Source organism: Micromonas pusilla, assembly GCF_000151265.4.
Source record: "Micromonas pusilla CCMP1545 genomic scaffold MICPUCscaffold_1, whole genome shotgun sequence".
Classification (NCBI taxonomy): domain Eukaryota; kingdom Viridiplantae; phylum Chlorophyta; class Mamiellophyceae; order Mamiellales; family Mamiellaceae; genus Micromonas; species Micromonas pusilla.
The window spans coordinates 1,369,783-1,387,527 of NW_003315882.1; the positions used below are offsets into that span (position 1 = coordinate 1,369,783).

At 68.5% G+C, this 17,745-nt stretch overlaps 7 protein-coding genes across 7 annotated transcripts; 4 read left to right on the forward strand and 3 right to left on the reverse strand.

Annotated features, from left to right (window-relative positions):
- Positions 1–286: 286 nt before the first annotated feature.
- On the forward strand, positions 287–2,358 carry MICPUCDRAFT_50500 (uncharacterized protein; the record flags this gene model as incomplete). Its single annotated transcript, XM_003055049.1, has 2 exons — positions 287–1,897; positions 2,032–2,358. The coding sequence occupies 2 exons, from the start codon at positions 287–289 to the stop codon at positions 2,356–2,358; spliced, it is 1,938 nt and encodes a 645-aa protein (XP_003055095.1).
- Positions 2,359–2,554: 196 nt separating this feature from the next.
- Positions 2,555–3,483, forward strand: MICPUCDRAFT_50501 (uncharacterized protein; the record flags this gene model as incomplete). Its single annotated transcript, XM_003055050.1, has 1 exon — positions 2,555–3,483. The coding sequence occupies one exon, from the start codon at positions 2,555–2,557 to the stop codon at positions 3,341–3,343; it is 789 nt and encodes a 262-aa protein (XP_003055096.1). The 3' UTR covers positions 3,344–3,483.
- Positions 3,484–4,157: 674 nt separating this feature from the next.
- MICPUCDRAFT_50502 (uncharacterized protein) lies at positions 4,158–5,931 on the forward strand (the record flags this gene model as incomplete). The annotated part of the gene is made up of 1 exon (XM_003055051.1): positions 4,158–5,931. One exon carries the CDS (start codon positions 4,158–4,160, stop codon positions 5,850–5,852), a length of 1,695 nt encoding a protein of 564 aa, XP_003055097.1. The 3' UTR covers positions 5,853–5,931.
- Positions 5,894–12,145, reverse strand: MICPUCDRAFT_50503 (ATP-binding cassette superfamily; the record flags this gene model as incomplete). Its single annotated transcript, XM_003055590.1, has 2 exons — positions 5,894–11,918; positions 12,061–12,145. The coding sequence occupies 2 exons, from the start codon at positions 12,143–12,145 to the stop codon at positions 6,022–6,024; spliced, it is 5,982 nt and encodes a 1,993-aa protein (XP_003055636.1). The 3' UTR covers positions 5,894–6,021.
- A 257-nt stretch (positions 12,146–12,402) lies between these two features.
- MICPUCDRAFT_50504 (uncharacterized protein) lies at positions 12,403–12,852 on the reverse strand (the record flags this gene model as incomplete). The annotated part of the gene is made up of 1 exon (XM_003055591.1): positions 12,403–12,852. The coding sequence occupies one exon, from the start codon at positions 12,850–12,852 to the stop codon at positions 12,403–12,405; it is 450 nt and encodes a 149-aa protein (XP_003055637.1).
- Positions 12,853–12,992: 140 nt separating this feature from the next.
- MICPUCDRAFT_50505 (uncharacterized protein) lies at positions 12,993–14,594 on the reverse strand (the record flags this gene model as incomplete). The annotated part of the gene is made up of 1 exon (XM_003055592.1): positions 12,993–14,594. The coding sequence occupies one exon, from the start codon at positions 14,592–14,594 to the stop codon at positions 12,993–12,995; it is 1,602 nt and encodes a 533-aa protein (XP_003055638.1).
- Positions 14,595–14,929: 335 nt separating this feature from the next.
- On the forward strand, positions 14,930–17,677 carry TIC55-6 (chloroplast envelope protein translocase family; the record flags this gene model as incomplete). The annotated part of the gene is made up of 2 exons (XM_003055052.1): positions 14,930–17,414; positions 17,586–17,677. The coding sequence occupies one exon, from the start codon at positions 14,930–14,932 to the stop codon at positions 16,916–16,918; it is 1,989 nt and encodes a 662-aa protein (XP_003055098.1). The 3' UTR covers positions 16,919–17,414; positions 17,586–17,677.
- Positions 17,678–17,745: the final 68 nt, after the last annotated feature.

Genomic DNA, 17,745 nt, shown 5'->3' on the forward strand with positions numbered 1-17,745 from the left:
CGTGGTGTCCGCGTGCGCTGCTCTAGATCGCGTCGACGAACTGTATTAATTGGTTATTAATTGGGTGTATTACTGTGCTCGTATTCCGACGCGGTGCGGTGCTCGCCCTGCCGCGCGCCGACGACCCGCGCGCCGAGCGAAACGTTTGCGCGAAGACTACTGTCGTGAACGATCGCGACGAGCGTGCTCACTCCACACACGTAATCTTCACACGCGCGCGCGCACTCCTCCGCGCGCGAGCGCACGCCTCCTCGCTCGCGCCGTTCGCCGCGGCTCCGCGCGCGCGATGGGGTTACGCCGGTTCGAGCGCGTGAAGAACTCCGCGCGCCCCGCGGCGAAGCTCGGCGGCGGCGGCGGATGGGTCGCGAAAGACGACGCGGACGCGGACGCTCCGCCGCCGTTCCCGTCCGCGCTGCCGAAGCGACCGAGGAAGACGACCCCGCACGGCGACGGCGACGGCGTCGCGACGACGAAAATGAAAGCGTTCAGCGGCGGCGGGTGGCGCGCGGCCGCGCCCGGGTTCGGCGACCCGGAGGACCTCGCGCCCGCGCGGCCGCCGTCGAGTAAGATCCTTCTCGGAAACCTCGCCACGGACGTCGACCCGGACGCGATGCGCGACGCGCTGACGGAGAAGTGCCGCGGTCTCGAGCTCGGCGACGGCGCGCTCGTGCGCGTGACCGTAGCCGTGTTCGGCCCCGCGCGCCCGATGCTGAAGCGCGACCGCAACAGACGGCATCGCGGGTTCGCGGTCGCGGAGTGGAGCGATCCCGACGTCGCCGCCGCCGCGCGCGAGCGCCTGCGCGACGCGACGCTCACGACGCCGACGAGCGCGAAAACCCCGGGCGGGGTGCGGCCGTTGAAAGCGTCTATGGAGGTCGGGCCCGCGATGGACGAACACTTTCTCGCGGGAACGCAGGGGGTGGAGAAGGATGAGGAGGACGCGGCGGCGGCGGCGGCGGCGGAACAGGCGGAGAGAGACCGCGCGTGGAACATGAACGAACTCCGCGCGCTTCCGATGCGCGCGTCGTGCCTCAGCACGCACACGACGCTGCCGGACTTGACGCCGTATCAACGCTCGCGCGTGATGCGTTACTTCCACGACGCCATCGACGGCCTGCCCGAGCTCCGCGATATCGTCGCGCTCGTGGAGGCGGCGGCGCCGAAGTACACGCGCGTGAAAGAGCTCATCGAATCCGTGGAAGCGTTCAAGCTCCTCCTCGCGTTCTTAGCGACCGCGGAGCACGCGGGCGGGACGTACAACGAGGTCGAGACGTTCTTCGACCTCGCGTGCGGGCACGGCCTCGTCGGCGTCCTCGTCGCGTACGCGTTTCCGAGCCGCCGCGTCGTCGCGTGCGACCGCGTGCGTCGACGCGCCTTCGACGTCTACGTCCGAGCGTTCGGCGCGTTTGTCGCCGCGGAGGACGCGGGGACGCCCCCGCCGTTCTCTCACGTCGTGGAGGGGTCCCCGTCGGACGAAACACCAGACGCGAGCGGGATGGGGACGATGCCGGGCGACGCGGCGGCGGCGACGGCGACGGCGTCGAGGGCGCGCGCGGACGCGGCGGCGAGGGCGCACAGGAGAGGCGCGAGCGACGCCGTCGTCGCGTCGCACGCCGCGGCGACCGCCGCCGCGGAGGCGCGCGCGAACGCGCTCCTCCCGCCGCTCTCTCCCTCGCTCCTTCCCAACCTCGCGCATATCGAGGGTGAGATCGACGCGATACGGTCGCGCGTGAACGACAGAAGCTTGGTGCTCGCGCTTCACGGGTGCAACGAGGCGAACAAGGAGAGCATGGACATGGCTCGGCGCGCCGACGCGTTGTGGTGCGTCATGCCGTGTTGCGTGAAGGCGCGTTCTATACACTGGTCCCCATACGACCCCGTCGGCGTGGTGAACGCCGTTCCTTAAGGACTTTGCTCGGCGATTCTCTCCGATCATCCCTCGCTTTCAATCCCCGCCCTCGACGCCTTTCAACTCCAACTGACGCCTTTCAACTCCACCCCGACGTTCGCTTGTATGGAACGACCCTGAAGAGCGAGCTGTATCTCCCTCAGTGCACGCTGTCGAAGCTGACGGACGAGGCGCGGTACGCGTTCGTGTGCGGCGCGATGGCGGCGTCGTACGACGCGCAGATGGTTCGCAGCATCGATCGGAGGATAACGAACCGGGCGTTGATGTTGTCGGGGGGATGGGACGCGCGGCGCGCGGGCGTCGGCGGCGGCGGCGGCGGCGGCGCGCGCGCGAACGCCTCGAACGCGGGGCCGTTCAAGCTGCGGTTCTTGACGGATCACAAGCGGTTGGTCCCGCGCGCGGCGGCGCGCGAGACGCCGGTCGGCGCGCCGCGCGCCGCCGCGCGATAGAGGAATAGCGTAGATAGCGAGCGGCCGTTCGGACCGAAACCGGCGCCGACTGCAGCTGACTGGCGACGAAATCCAGACGCGATAACGAAATCCAGACGCGATAACGAGGCGCGTCCGTCCGAGCCGCAGTAGCGCTTGCGATCGTCACGGAGAGGCGCGCGCGCGTCGTCGTCGTCGTCGTCGTCGACTCGTCGCGATGAGCGCTCTCGTCGCGTCCTCCTCCTCCTCCGCGCGCGCGCGCGCCGTCGCGTCGAGGAAGGCAGCCCTCTCGACACGTCGGCAGATCCGCCGCCCCGTCGCCGCGCGCGCGGCCGCGTCCGGGGCCTCGGACGCCTCCGTCTCGCGCGTCGACGCCTCCGCGGCGTCCCTGCTCCCGCCCCCGACGCCGTCCACCGCGTCGCTCGTCGCGACGGTCGCGGCGAGACCCGCGACGAAGGCGCCGGCGGTCGCGTCCGACGACGTCTCGCCGTTCATGGCCTTCTGCCGCGCCAACTGGGGCTACTTCGCGGCGTTGCAGACGATCGCGCTCATCGGCGCGGCGAACAACGGCATCCTCGCGAAGAAGCGCCGTCTCGAGATCGCGGAGATCAACGCGAAGCTGCGCGCGATGATGCAAAAGTACGAAGAGCAGCAGGACGCGTGCGATCCCGACGGACCCGCGTCGAGGAAGCTCTCCGAGGGAAAAAGAAAGCTCAAGGAGGACGACCTCGACGGCGCCGTCCAGGCGTTCAACGAGGCCGCGTTGCTCGTCGAGCGAGGCGACGACGCGAGCGCGCTGAGCGTCGCGAAGGGCGTCGCGACCGCGCTGATTCGCAAGGGCGATCTCGCCGCGGCGATCGCGGTGTTGGAGGCGAAGGACGTCGTCGACGCCGCCGTCCGGGACGGAGACGGCGCGGTGTACGGGATGCTCGGGGATTGTTACACCGACCGCGGGGAGTTCGCGACCGCGGGGAAGTATTACGACAAGTGTCTGAGCATGGACTGACGGACACGCGCGGACGACGACGACGAGGCGCGATCGAGCGAGCGAGGCGTCGCGACGCGCGGCGCGGCCGGGGCGGGCGGGTCTCGCGGCGCGCGCCGCGAGAGAGACGACGAGTCTGAAATACATCGTTCGTCTGAATCCAATCCGATCCGATCGTTCGCATCTCTCTCTCTCTCTCTCCCGCCTCGCGAGCGGTTCTTCCGCGTTCCGTTCCGTCGCGCGCGTCGAGATCGTCGGCGTCGTCCCGAGTCCTCTTCATCGCGCGTCGACACACACGCTTTGCTTAAGTCACCTCGCTTTTTTTTGTGTTCGGCCGACCGACCAGACCGCGATAAAAAAAAATCGTGATTCGTACACTTATTACACGTGTAGTCGCGAGGGTAAAAAGACATACGACAGTTTTTCGCGTACGAATCCACTTGGCACCTTGTGGAGTCAGTGCTTCAAAACCGAAAAATATCCCGCCGTCGCAGCCAATCACAAGCCGCGAAAAAAAATATTCTCGAAGAGATTTTGCGAACACGAGAAGTCGACCTTCAGCACGGGGCGCGTGCGTCGCCAATCCCGACGCGCGCCGTGCACACGCCGCGCCCTCACTGCGACGCGCGTTCCGCGACCGCCTTCTAGGCTCTCCCGCGGCGCGTCCCCGAGCGAACGAGGCCGATCGACCGCGTGAAGCCGCCGTCGTCGCGCCGTTCGATCGCGCGCGGGAACCGCGCGACTTTTCGACGCGGGCTTCTTTTTGGCGCGTCGCGTCGTCGCCGAAGCGATCGGACGCCGCGCGTGAGCGCCAGCGACGCGCGCGCTCGACGCGATGCACGCCACCTCCGCGAGCGCGTGCTCGGAGACGCACGCGCGCGTCGCCGCGCGCGCGTCCACCTCCGGGTCGCGATCGCGCGCGCGCGCGACGCCCGCGCGCCTCCCGCGTCGCGGCGTGGGAATAACAACAACCACGTCGTCGCCGTCCGCGTCGCTCGACGCGACGACGACGCGCGCGCCGCGCCGCCGCGAGGCGGCGTCCTCCGCGCGCTCCCGCGGCGTCTCCGTCGTCGCGCGCGCGTCGTCCTCCGCGCGCTCCCGCGGCGTCTCCGTCGTCGCGCGCGCGTCGTCCTCCATGGGCGGCGGCGCCGCGCGCGACGACTCCGACGCGCGCGATCTCCCGCGGACGTCGCAGCAGCAGAACCCCGCGGCGGAGTACGATCTCGAGAGCATGAAACCCAAGCGCCCGCCGAAGGCTGCGTCGGACATGCCGCCGCCGCCGCCGCCGGAGCCATCGATGGCGTCGTCCAGGACGAAGAACGGGATCGCCGCCGCCGGCGGCGGCGCGGGGAGGAAGAAGACGAACGACACCGGCGTCCCGCCGCCCGCGAAACCGGCGGAGCAAAAGTCGCACCCGCTGCACGCCAACGCGGCGAACGCGACGAAGAAGAAGAAGTCGAAGCCGGGTAACGGTAACGCTTCGGATCCGATCGTTACCCCCGCGGGAACGGAGAAAATCGACGGCGCCCCGGGCGGCAAGGCGGTCAAGGCGAGCGAGAGCGACGACGCGAGGAACAACGTCGTCGCGCCGTCGCCGTATAAAAAAGAGGATGAAAAGTTCGCGCTCGACAAGAAGCGCATGGAGCTCATAATCGAAGAAAAGGAGTGGGACCTCGCAGAGATGGAGCACGGCGAGGAGAAGATGGACAAAATCATCGAGTACGTCCACGCGGTGGAGCAGTACAAGGAGCTCTGCGTCGCGAAGGTGCCGGACACCGTGAGCGACCTGCTGTCGCAGTACGTGCGCGTGTACTGCCTCGCCCCCGGAGCGACGGGGTACGAAGAGGCGCTCGACTTCCTGTGCCTCGGCGAGGGCGAGTCCGAAGACGAGATCGACATGAACGCGTACGACGACGACCGCCGCGTCCGGAACTGCGGCGTCATGGACCTGAGCGAGGTGGAGCGCGTGATTCGAATGCTCGGCGGCGAAGAGGCGGCGGAGGACTCAGACGACGACGACGACGACGACGACGACGACGAGACGGGCGGGAACTCGTTCAAAGGCTTCTCCGGGAGCCCGTACAAACCGGACAACAAGCTTCACATCGCGCAGGACGTGGACGGCGACTGGAGGTGGCTCGAGGACGACCTCGGGAGAGCGCTCCCCGCGCGTCCGAACGGCGATTACTCCGTCAGGATGATGTCCGTGGAGGAGATGGTGCACCTCGGTCTCAACGTGAACTCGCTGCACGAGGAAGTCGACCCCGCGGAGCTCGTGGACTTCTCGTCGTGCAAGAGCTGGGACGACGCGATTCGCGTCGGGAGGGAGGTGGAGAGCGCGCTCGAGCACATGAGAGCGGACGGGTGGGAGGTGGACACCCGGGCGTGGTGCAGCGAGGCGGAGCACCTCGTCGTCGTGAAAAATCTGACGCCGCTGCGGACGATGTCGCACGTGGACGGACAGAAGAAGAAGAAGACGACGCCGAGGGGGAAGAAGAAGGGGAGGAAAGGGCCGACGGCGGCGGCATGATTCAATTTTTTGGTCGGCATTCATTTTAGACGCACACGCAGTTGATTTCATAACAGGCATTCTAAGGATTTCAAATACTGTGACTACGTCGCGTCGGAAGAACGCGTGTACTTCCGCGCCGCCGACTGACGAGCGACCGAGCCGCGATCGGATGGACGACGATCGTCGTCTACCCTCGCCCGGCGCCGGACCGTCGAACGCTAACCTTGAGCAGCACGAACGCGGCGGCGAGGTACGCGCCGGCGATCGCGCACAGCACGCACACGTCGTATCGCATCGCCGCTCGCGTGTCCCCGAACGAGAAAAACTGGAGCACCTCTCTCCCGGAGACGTCCACGCCGACGCCGGCGTTTTCGTTCTGCCCCGCGGCGTCCGTGAACTTGGGGGTGAAGCGAAAGGTCCCCGCGTCGAGGAACTCGTTGACGAGCAGCGCGTCGTACGCGTAGTTCACGAACGATGTCTTCGTGAGGACTTTCACGAACACGTTCGCGGGGGAGCGGTGACTCGCCGCCGCCGCCGCCGACGACGACGACGAAACGCTCGATCCCGAGACGTTTTGCTTGTTCAAGAGGAACCCGCCGCTCAGGACGGACGACAAAATCGCCATCAACCCGCACACGTTCGCGACCGCGTTCGACGGCGTCACGATCCCGATCGCCATGCACAGCGCGCTGCTCGCGACGTTCGCGAGCACGTTCACGAGCGTAAACCACGACGCGCGCGCGAGGTACACGAGAAACGACCCGCCGTGTAAACCCACGAGCGGATACGTGACGACCGTGAAAAACATCGGCGGGAAAACTCTCAACACGAGGACGTCGAACAACACCACGGACGTGAAGTACGCGTTCACGCCGTACGCGCCGCTCGCGCGCTCTCTCAAGAAGAGCAGCCGATCCTCGCGCCACACCGGGAGAGACGACAGCGACATGAGCGCGAGGTACAGGAGGATGAAGAAGAGGCATCCCATGCGGTTTTGTATCCCGCCCGTGTCTTTTCCCGCGGCGAAGAACACGCCGCCGAGGCCTAACGACGCGACCCCGGTCGCGACGAAGTGCAGGAGGATCAAGAACGGGTGCCGGCGGACGTTCCTCACCATGCGTCGCAGAAGCGCGCGCACTTGCCGCGGGTACGACGCGACGTACTTCGTCAGCGGCGTCGCCGCCGCGTCGTCGCCGCCGTCGTCGTCGTCGCCGCCGCCGTCACCGTCTTCGCATCGCACGCGTAACGTGTGCGTCATGTTGCGCCCGTTCGCGCGCACGTCGCTCTTCTCGAAGTCGTCGATCATCGCGTCGATATCGTCGTCGTCCGCGGATAAGACGACGTCGAGCATGAAGTCCGCGATGTTGACCGCTTCCGGCTTTCGCGGAACGTTTCGCATGGATTCGAAATGCGCCTCCGCGTCGAGAGAGGGTCCGCTGTACACGACCCTCCCGTCGCTCGACATGACTAACACGCGGTCGAGGAGGCGGAATATGTCCGGTCGCGGCTGGTGGATCGAGAGCAGGATCGTCACGCCGAGCGCGCCGAGGCCGGCGAGGATGTCCACGACTTTCGCCGCGTTGGTCGCGTCCAGGCCCGTCGTCGGCTCGTCCAGGAACATCACCCCGGGGCTCGTCAGGAGCTCCGTCGCGACGCTGACCCTTCGCTTCTCCCCGCCGCTGAGCCCTCGGGTGAACGCGTCCCCGATGTGCGCGTGCGCGAGCTTCGTGATCCCGAGGTCGCGCATCGTCTGCCACACGACGCTCCGCAGACGCTTGCGATCCACCGAGCCCGGCAGCCTCAACGCCGCGTGAAACATCAGGTGCTCCCACACCGTGCTCGTCCCGGGGAGGACGTCGTCCTGGGGCACGTACCCGCTGACGTGTCTAAGTTCCGAGTTGCTCATTCGCTCGCCGTCCAGCGCGACGTCGCCGGTGATGACGTGGCCGGGGCTCGGGCGCCCGGCGAGGACGTCGAGAAGCGTCGTCTTGCCCGCGCCCGAGGGACCGAGGATCGCGAAGAGGTCCGCGCGTCTTTCCCCCATCCCGCCGCCGCCGCGCGATGGCGACGCGATCAGGCTGTTCCACCCGCCCGTCGTCGCGCCCGCGATCCCGGACACGCTCTGGAGTATCCTTCGCCCGCCCTTCGACGGCGCGAGGTTCACGGTGATGTCTTCCCAGGTCAACACGCGTCGCCGCCGCGGCCGCGAATCATCGTCGTCCTCGCGACCACCACCACCACCACCACCACCACCTCCGGGGGATCCGCCTCCGTCTCGCAGCAGACGAAGCGCCATGGGCGCGACCGCCGCATTACGCGCGCCGTCGTGCGGCGACACCGCGTGCTCTTCGTCGATGTCGTGCAGAAGAGAGTTCGCGCGCCGGTGCAAGTCGCCGGGGGCGTCCCCGGCGGGCTCGTCGGTTTCGTCGGCGGACGGCGTCGCGTCAGGCTCCATCGGCGCCTCGTCTAAGAGCGTCTCGATCTCATCCTCCTCCTCTTCGCCGTCGTCGTCGTCGCTCGAGTACTCGTCGCTGTCGTACGCGACGGTGAACTCCGACGACGGCAGCATGCTCTCTTCCTCGTCCGTCGTCGTCGTCGCGCGCGCCGCGCTTCTCTTTTCGACCAAATACCGCCTTCTCCAACATTCTCCGACGAACCGCGCGCACGCGCGCCACGCGCCGCTCCACGTAGGTGCCGTCTCTCTCTCCGCGTTTCGCAGCATAACGTACGACGCGCACGCGAAGAACGCCGCCTGCGCGCACACGACGGCGACGTCCGGGGACACCTCCGCGACGTGAAACCCAAACGTCGATAAGACTTTCTCCCCCGGCACGGGCACCTCGTTCGGCAGCGTCGTGCTGTTCCATCCGGACGTCAGCGTGAACGTCCGCGGGTTATCCGCGAACTCGTTGACCACGAGGGCTTCGTATCCGTAGTTCACGAACGACACCGCGGCGATCCATCGCGCGTACCGCGGTATTTGGTCTTTGTTCAACAAAAAACCGCCGAAGAGCGCCGCGACGAGGAAGCAGAGCGACGCGATCGCGTTCGCGGAGGCGACGGACCGCGACGCCGCGCCGATCGCCATGCACATGCACGTCGCCGCGACGTTCGTCACGATCAGCGTCAGCACGAACCACGCGAGGCAGTCCTCGTCGCCCTCGTTGAGGCCGATCATCTGATACGTGATGAGGCCGAAAAAAAACGGCGGCAACACGCGCATGGGCAACACGTCGAACAGCAGCGTGGACGTAAAGTACGCGTTCACGCCGTACGCGCCGTTGCTTCGCTCTCGCAAGAAGAGCAGCCGGTCCTCGCGCCACACCGGGAGCGACGACAGCGACATGAGCGTGAGGTACAGGAGGATGAAGAAGAGCGATCCCATGCGGTTTTGAATCCCGCCCTGGTCGGAGCCGACGTCGTAAAAGATTGACCCGACGCCGACGGCGACGGCGAACGCGCCCAAGAGGTGAATCGCGAGCAGAAACGGGTGCCGCCCGAGGTTGCGCAGCAGCCGGCCACACAGCAAGCGCGTCTGCTTCGCGAACGGCGCGACGTGCTTCCGCGAGAGCGCTCTCTCGGCGTCGCGCGAGGCGGCGACGCGTCGCCGCCGCGACTTTGGCGTTCGCATCGCCGTCGCGCCGCCGCCCTCCTCCTCCTCCTCCTCCTCCTCGACCCTCCTCGCGAGTCTTCGAACGTACGCGTCGTTCCGCGCGCGTATCCGCGAGATCCGAAAGTCGTCGATCATCCTGCGAACGTCCTCGTCCGTGCTCCGCAACACGACGTCGAGCACGTAGTCCGCGATGTGCACGGACGTCTCCCGCGGCGAGATCACGTACGGCAGAGAGGCGAAGTGCGACTCCGCCGCGTCCGACGGTCCGCAGTACACGACGCCGCCGTGGCTCGAGAGGACGCACACGCGGTCGAGGAGGCGGAATATGTCCGGTCGCGGCTGGTGGATCGAGAGCAGGATCGTCACGCCGAGCGCGCCGAGGCCGGCGAGGATGTCCACGACTTTCGCCGCGTTGGTCGCGTCCAGGCCCGTCGTCGGCTCGTCCAGGAACATCACCCCGGGGCTCGTCAGGAGCTCCGTCGCGACGCTGACCCTTCGCTTCTCCCCGCCGCTGAGCCCTCGGGTGAACGCGTCCCCGATGTGCGCGTGCGCGAGCTTCGTCAGCCCGAGCTCGCGCATCCACCCGACGACGACGCGATACGTCTCGTCCTTCCCGACGTCCCCCGGCAGCCGCAGCATCGCGTTGAAGAGCAGGTGCTCCCACACCGTGCTCGTCCCGGGGAGGACGTCCGTCTGCTGGACGTACCCGGAGACGCGTCGCATCTCCTCGGGAGCGACGACGCGGCCGTCGACGCGCACGACGCCCCGCGAGATGGTGTGATGGTGGCGCGAGCCGCGGCCGGCGAGAAAGTCGAGAAGCGTGGATTTTCCCGCGCCGGAGGGGCCGAGGATCGCGAAGACGCCGCCGCCGCCGCCGCCGCCGCCGCCGCCGTCGTCGTCCCGGACGCGACGCCGCGGCGAGCGCGACGGCGATGACGGGTGGGAGCCTCCGCGCGCGTCCGTCGCCATCGCGTCGACGTACTCCTCGTCCGCGCGCCCGGCGAACCCGGAGACGTTGCGAAGGATCTTCTTCGTCGCGCCGCCGCCGCCGCCGCCGCCGCCGCCGCCGCCGCGCCGAACGCCGACGCGCACGTTCTCCCAGCTCACGACCCTCGGGGCGATCGTCCACTCCGCGTCGTCGGCGTCGTCGGCCGCGACCGCGACTTCGCCCGCCGCCGCCGCCATCTCCGACGTCCGCGCGCGACGACCATCGCGACGGCTCTCCGACACCCTCGACGGCGTGCGCACGTGCGTCGGTCGCCGCGTCCCCGGCGCTCTCGGCGCGGTCGCCTCTCGCATCGCCTCCTCCGCGGGGACGCGCGAATACGTCGACCTCGACTCCGCGCGCACGTACGCCGCCGCCGCGAGCACGAGCGACGCGGCGACGCACGTCATTCCAATCCTCGTCAGGAGATCCCCGGTCCAATACTCCGGCGGCGTCACGTCGCCGATCGGGCACAGATCGCCGTCGCCGCCGCCGTCGTCGTCGTCGTCGTACACGCAGTTGCCGACGCGACACGTCACCGCGAACGCGGGGATCACCCCCGGCTGCGTCCAGTAGCACGAGTGCGACGGCGCGCCGTCCACCGTCGTATTCGCCGCCGACGTGCCGTTGAGCCGGCACCAGAACGTGATGCCCTTATCCTGCGGCGTCACGAGCGGATTACACGGGTGCTGCCAGTACCGCGTCGCGTAGTCGGCGTCGGGGACGTCGCCGCACCCGAGAATATTCCTCCCCGGACACGGCGCCACGTCCGGCGGCGGGCATCTCGTCGCGCCGGCGGGGCAGTCGTACACCACGCACGTCTCCATGGACGGCACCGGATCCAGGCACTGCGTCACCTTCCAAGTGCATCGCGTGAAGTTCGCGTCCCACACCGCCGCGGAGGCGTAGTCGTACTTCCGCGGGTCGCCGCTGTAATTCAAGTTCGGGACGCCGCCGTACTCGCGCATGTGTATGGTCAACGGTAACGCCTTCACGTCTTCCGTTGTCGTTTTCGTTCCCGAATTCGCATCGCCGCCGTCGTTCGACGCCGCGCGGACGTGCACGAGGAACGACGTGTCCTTCTGGAGGCGGCAATACGGATCCGTCGCGGCGTCGCCACCGCACGCGCACGAAAACATCTTTCCTCGCTCCCACGCGTCGTCCCCGCCCCCGCCCCCGCCGTTCGGGAGGAGGAGCTCCTCTCGCGTGGGGACGACGCACGCGCTCGTGCACCCTTTCGCGGCGACGCCGCGACTGTTCCGTGGGCACGAGGCGACGGACGTGCACGCGCCGCAGTCGACGCCGCTCCATCCGCGGGGGCACGCGCCGACGTCGTCGTCGTCGTCGTCGTCGTCGTCGCGCGGGGAGGCGTCGTCGTCCGCGGCGACGCAGTGCGCGCAGTTGGCCGGGTGCGGGCTCCGCGACGTCCACAGCGACGCGTTGTTCTTACACGGGGGATCGTGCGCGTCGTACGCGTTCGAGCACTCTGCGCGCGGGCCGGGCGAGGGGGGGTAGGGAGGTCGCGAGGGTCGGGTCAGCGGGACGGCGACGTCGCGACGATTGATTCATCGCATCGCATCGTTCATTCCTCGAAGGATGCGGATGGGCGGGGCGGTCGTCGCGCGCACCTTCGTACGTCGCGACCTTCGCGGAGGCGCCCAGCGACGCCGCCAGCAGCGCGAGCGCGCACAGGACGACGCCCGCGCGCGGCATGACGAGCGCCGCCGGTGGGCGCGTCGCCGAACCCGCCGCGCGTCGGAGACTGCAGATCCGACTGGACGTGCCCGGAGCGCTGTCATTTCGTTCGACAGGACTGATGATGAGCAGAAAAGTAACAGCGGCGGAGTGCGTAGACTACCGAAGGGGGGCGCGAGACGCGTGTGATGATACTGTAGATAAGGTGGTTATGATGTGTGCGTCGTGACGTATGTACACTCGATAACGCGCTCCTACCGTCGCGCTACCGCTCGTCACACCTGAAGCACCCCCTCCTCCACGAGCATCCGCTGCCGCCGCCGCTCGAGCGCCAGCCGCTTATCCGCGGCGTATTCCCGCCGCGCCCGCTCCAACGCGCCCTCGGACATGTACTCGGGCGGCACCGAGTGCGTCTCCGGCGCGCGCGAGAGCTCGTCCGTCATCGCGACGTGACGTTTCGCGCGGCGAAGCGACGGCGTCGCGTATTCCGGCGGCGGCGGCACGTGTCCACCGCTCATCATCGCCCTCGCGGTGGGCCGCGCAGCGCTTTGCGGGGGAAGACTGGCTCTGAGACGCTCGCGAGAGATTTGCGGCGACGGCGGCCGGCGCGCCTCCTGCTGCGGCGGCGGCGGGCGTCTCGCGGCCGCGGCCGCCTGCGCCGCTGCCTCCGTCGCCGCCCTCTGCGCCGCCGCCGTCGCCTGCTGCAGCTGACGATTATGCTCCATGCTCACGCGCAGTCCGCCCTTCAACTCCTCGAGCATCTGGGGGTGGAGTTGAAAGGCGTCAGAAGCGGAGTTGAAAGGCAACGCGGTCGGATATTGAAACCGTGGGGTGGACGGAGAGAGACGCCGGGAAGAGAAAGTCCTTAAGGAATGGCGTTCACCACGCGAACGGGGTCGTATGGGAACCAGTGTGCGGGACGCGCCTGCTTCGCCTCTGCGGCGGCGGCGAGCGTCTCCGACGCCGCGCGACTCACCGGCGCCGCCATGGGGTCCTCCCGCGTCCTCGACCGCGACCGCGGCCGTCCTCGGTGCGCCTGCGGCGTCGGCTGCCTCGAAGCCATCTGCTGCGCCATCTGCTGCTGCACCGCGCCCGCGCGTTGCGACTCGGCGAGGTACTGCCGCACCATCTCCGCGTCGTCGACGGCGAGCATCAGGTCGCCCTCCGTCTGCGCCTTGACTTGCTGCGCGTGCGCGAGTTCTTGGCGTAAGAGCTGCATCTCAGCCTCGAGCGCCTCGCGCTCGCGGCGTTCCGCGGCCGCGCTGACGTTCGCCTGGTCCGCGGCGCGCATCGCCGCCGCCGCCGCCGCGCGCGCGTCCTCCATCGCCTGCATCACGCCGTGATGCGCGTGCGACTCCGCCGCCGCCTGCCCCGGGACTTTACCGGTGAACATCATCATCATCATCCGGTCCGCGCGCTCGGCGCGTTCGCTTCGCTCCGCGCGCTCCGCGCGCTCGGCGCGTTCCGCTCTCTCCGCGGCCGTGTCCGCGGGCGGCGGCGGCGGGTGGTACTGCGGCGGCGGCGGCGGCGGCGGCGCGGGCGCGACTTCGTGGCCGTAATACTGCTGGTACGCGCGCGGGTCCGCGTTCGCGAGGCGCGCGCGGAGGTCGTTCAACTCGTTGAAGACGTTGTTGCCGTGGTAGTTATCGCCGCGTCCGTTGTTGCCGTGGCCGCCGCGGCTGCCGCCGCGAATCTCGTGGTCGTTCGGGCCGAGCGACTGTCCGATGCCCGCGTTGGCGCTGACGCCGAGGGAGTACCTCGCCAGGTCTTCCAACGCGGCGATGCGCGAGTTGACCTCCGCGAGCGGTATCTGCGTCGCCGCCGCCGCCGCCGCGGACTTGTACGCCGGCGGCGGCGGGACGTTCTCGACGTTCTCCGGCTCCGGGTCCGCCGGCGGCGGCGTCGGCTCGCGCACGGACGGCGCCGGCGTCGGCGTCCTGGCGCGGTCGCCCGCTTTAATCTTCGCGAGTCCGGCTTTCATCTTCGCTAATCCGGACAGCTTCGCCGCGGACGGCGCGATCGGCTGGTCCCCCGCGACCGCGGCGATGGCGTCCACTTTCGCTTTCGCTTTCAGCCACTGCGTGCCCGGGTACTTCGGCACGTCCCCAGCCTCGGACGGCGGTATCGACCCCGCGGGCGTGGGCGGTTTCGACGTCTTCTTTTTCATTCCCATGGTCGCGTTGACCATCGTCTTCACCTCCTTCGCCTTCGCCCACTTCGACCCGGGGAGGAGCGCCTTCGGCGGCTCCGCGGGCGCCGCGGGCGCGGCGTCGCCGCCGCCGCCCGCGGCCGCTGCCTCCTCGGCCGCGAGCGCCTTCGCGCCGAGCTTCAGTCGAGTTGACATCTTCGTCAGCGACTTCGCTTTCGCCCATTTCGACGCCGCTTTCGGTTCGATCGCCTCGGTCGGCGCGTCGCCGCCTTCCGCGGGATCGTCCGTCGGGACTTCCGCGGGGGCTTCGTCCGCCATGTTGAGGGCGTGCGCGAGCCGGGTTGGGGAGCGCGACGGCCCGAGACGGCTTTGAGCCGTTAACGATAGAAATCGTGGTTTTGTGTCGCGAGTTCCGGGAAGTGCCAAAAATGGGGGGCCTAATTTCATCGGTAAATCACTTTTTTGATCGGCATCTCTGAAGCCGGAGAACATTTTTTAAACCGCGTTTTGAAAGTTGTTTTCGCCGCTCTCGCCGATCAAGTCACGTAGGGCGAGCCCGGCCCGGTTGCGTGGCGGCAGGCGCAGGCGGTCAGGCGCGATCTCAGAGCCTCTGAAAGGATAGCGACGCGACGCAGCGACGTCGACACTTCGAGATGCACGCCCTCACGCACGGCCTCGGCGCCGCCGCGCTCCCCCTCTCGCGGGGCGCGCCCGCGCCGCGATGCCGCGCCGCCGCCACCGCGCGCCGCGTCGTCGCCCGGCCGCGCGCGAGCGCGACGGCGACGTCGAGCGACAGCGCGACCGGAGGGACGACGATCTCCGCGGAAGAGCTCGACCGCGACGCGACCGCGGGGAACCCGCTCATCGGCATCACGCCCGATCGCGTGCCGATGGTCAAAGCCGCCGCGGACGGGTCGTCGCCCACCGCGGGGTCGTTCAACTGGACGAAGCAGTGGTACCCGGTCGCGGTGATCGACCTGATCGACGCGACGAAGCCGCACCCGACGCAACTCCTCGGCGTCGATCTCGTCGTGTGGAGAGACGGCGACGGGCGATGGAGCGCGTTCGAGGACAAGTGCCCGCACCGCCTCGCGCCGCTGTCCGAAGGCCGCGTCGAGGACGACGGCACGCTTCTGTGCGCGTACCACGCGTGGAGGTTCGACGCGGACGGGAAGTGCGCGGACATGCCGCAGGCGAGCTCGCGCGAGGAAGAGGAGCGGGTCAAGTCGAACCCGCGGTCGTGCGCGTTTGCGCGCCCGACGATGGAGGCGCAAGGACTCGTCTGGGCGTGGGGCGAGGGCGGGAAAGAGGCCGAGATCGAGGCGCGGATGACGCCGCCGTTGCTCGTGCCGGAGATCGAGGGCGTCGGGAAGAACGGCGAGGCCCCGGGCGGGGCGTATCGGAACCACTGGCAGGTGAGAGACATGCCGTACGGCTGGGCGGCGTTTTTTGAAAACGCCATCGACCCCGCGCACGCGGTCGTGTCGCACCACACGCTCGTCGGGTCGCGGTACGACGATCCCGCCGGGTTCAAGTGCGTCGTCGAGCGGCCGATGACCGCGGAGGCTGGGTTCAGATGCGCGCTCGACCCCGCGGTGCCTCCTTTCAACACGATCGGGAAGTACGACGCGGAGACGTCCTACGATTTTCAGCCGCCGTGCCTCTTGAAGATCGACTGGCGGCACGAGCAGGCGCGGTTCCTGACGTCGCACTACTGCGTCCCGACGCGACCGGGGTGGTGTCGGCACTTTGTCGCGACCGTGTGCCAGCGAGGCGAGGGCGAGAGCGTGCGGCAGCACCGGTGGTTCAAGCTGAATCTGTTCACCTTGACGTCGCCGGCGTGGATGACGCACGTGCTGGGTCCGACGTTTTTGCATCAGGACATGGTGTTGCTCCACCAGCAGGAGAAGATCATCGCGAACGGGGACGGGCAGGCGCTCGCGGAGAAGTGGAAAGACCAGGTGTTCATTCCGACGGGCGCGGATAAGATGACCGTGATGTTTTATCAGTGGTTCGGCAAGCACGGGCCGGTGCCGTGGGAGGGGCAAAACGCGGAGATGCCGCCGATCGAGCGCGACCACTCGAAGCTGTTCGACACGTGGGAGATGCACACGAAGTACTGCACGCACTGTCAGGGCGCGCTGCGGAACACGGAGATCTTGAAGAACGTCGCGCTCGTCGCGGGAGGCGCGAAGGCGGTGTGGTTCGCGTGTCTGTGCGCGTTCGCCGCGTCCGCCGCCGGCGCCGCCGGCGGCGACGCCTCCGTCGTCGACGTCTTCGGTAACTTGCCGTCGTCCGCGGGCGGGGAGCTCTTCTCCGCGCTCTCTCTGTTCGGCACCGCGTACGGCCTCCACGGGTTCGCGGGCATGTTCAGGTCGTACCCGTTCTCGCACGCGGAGGAGGACATCGTCATGGAGGGCACCGCGAAGATTGGCCTGGCCAACGACGGCCCCTCGCCGTACATCGACTTCGTGGACGACTCGCTGTTCGGCGGCGCGGATAAGCGAGGGAAGCCGCACGCGGGCGGGTGCGAGTGCTCGGGGTGCTCGCCGCACTTCCAAGGCATTCGCAGCGGGGTCTTGGCCGCGCGGAAGGAGAAGCAGGCGAAGAAGGAGGCGGAGGCGGGCGCGCCGGCGCGGTGACGTTATATTTTTGATTTCAAAAGATTACTACAGCGGCGTTTTTTGGGTCGTGGTTTACTGAACCCCTCTTTCTTCACTCTTCGTCCGTGCTGTCCATCGACGGCGGCTGCGCCGGCGGCTTGTCGAACTTATCGCCGATCGCGGAGAGGTACGGCGACGCTTGCCAGCACGCGTACCCGGTCCCCGCGAGCGCGAGGAAGAATCCGAATCCGCCGACGGCGACGACCATGATGAGACCGAGAAACACCCCGGTCGCGCCCATGATGCCGTAGCCGACCACGGGCGCGTCCTCGCCCGCTTCCTCCGCGAGGTTGATCACGGGCGCGAGCCACCCGGGCGCGGCGATGGACGCGTCGGGGGGCTTCATGAGGTCCTTGACGAAGTCCGGGAGGCCGCCCTCTTCCGCGCGGACGACCAGCCGCGCGCCGCGGCGAGAGCTCGCGCGGTCGAGCGCGATCGCAGCCTTGGACGCGCTCGGGAGCTGGACGCCTGCGAGGTCGTCGACGAGGCGAAGACGGAGGGCGCGGGGGAGGCGGCGGTGAGACGGAGGACGGCGTCGGTCGACGCGGAGCGAACGCGATCGTGGCGGGAAATAATCAAGTCATCCGGATGGTGTATTTATCCTCGCGACGAGCGAACCGAGCTCGGCGAGAGACGCACCGCCGAGCGCCTTGCGCGAGGAGACGCGCGCGCGAGGCGCGGACAGCGCCGCGTACGTCGCGGCGGAGCTGACGATGACGGACATGCTCGCGTGCGTGGTGTGTTTGTGTCGGCGCGCGCGCGGCGTTCGGCGGATTAAACGTCTCGCTGAGCTGGCTGATGGCCAG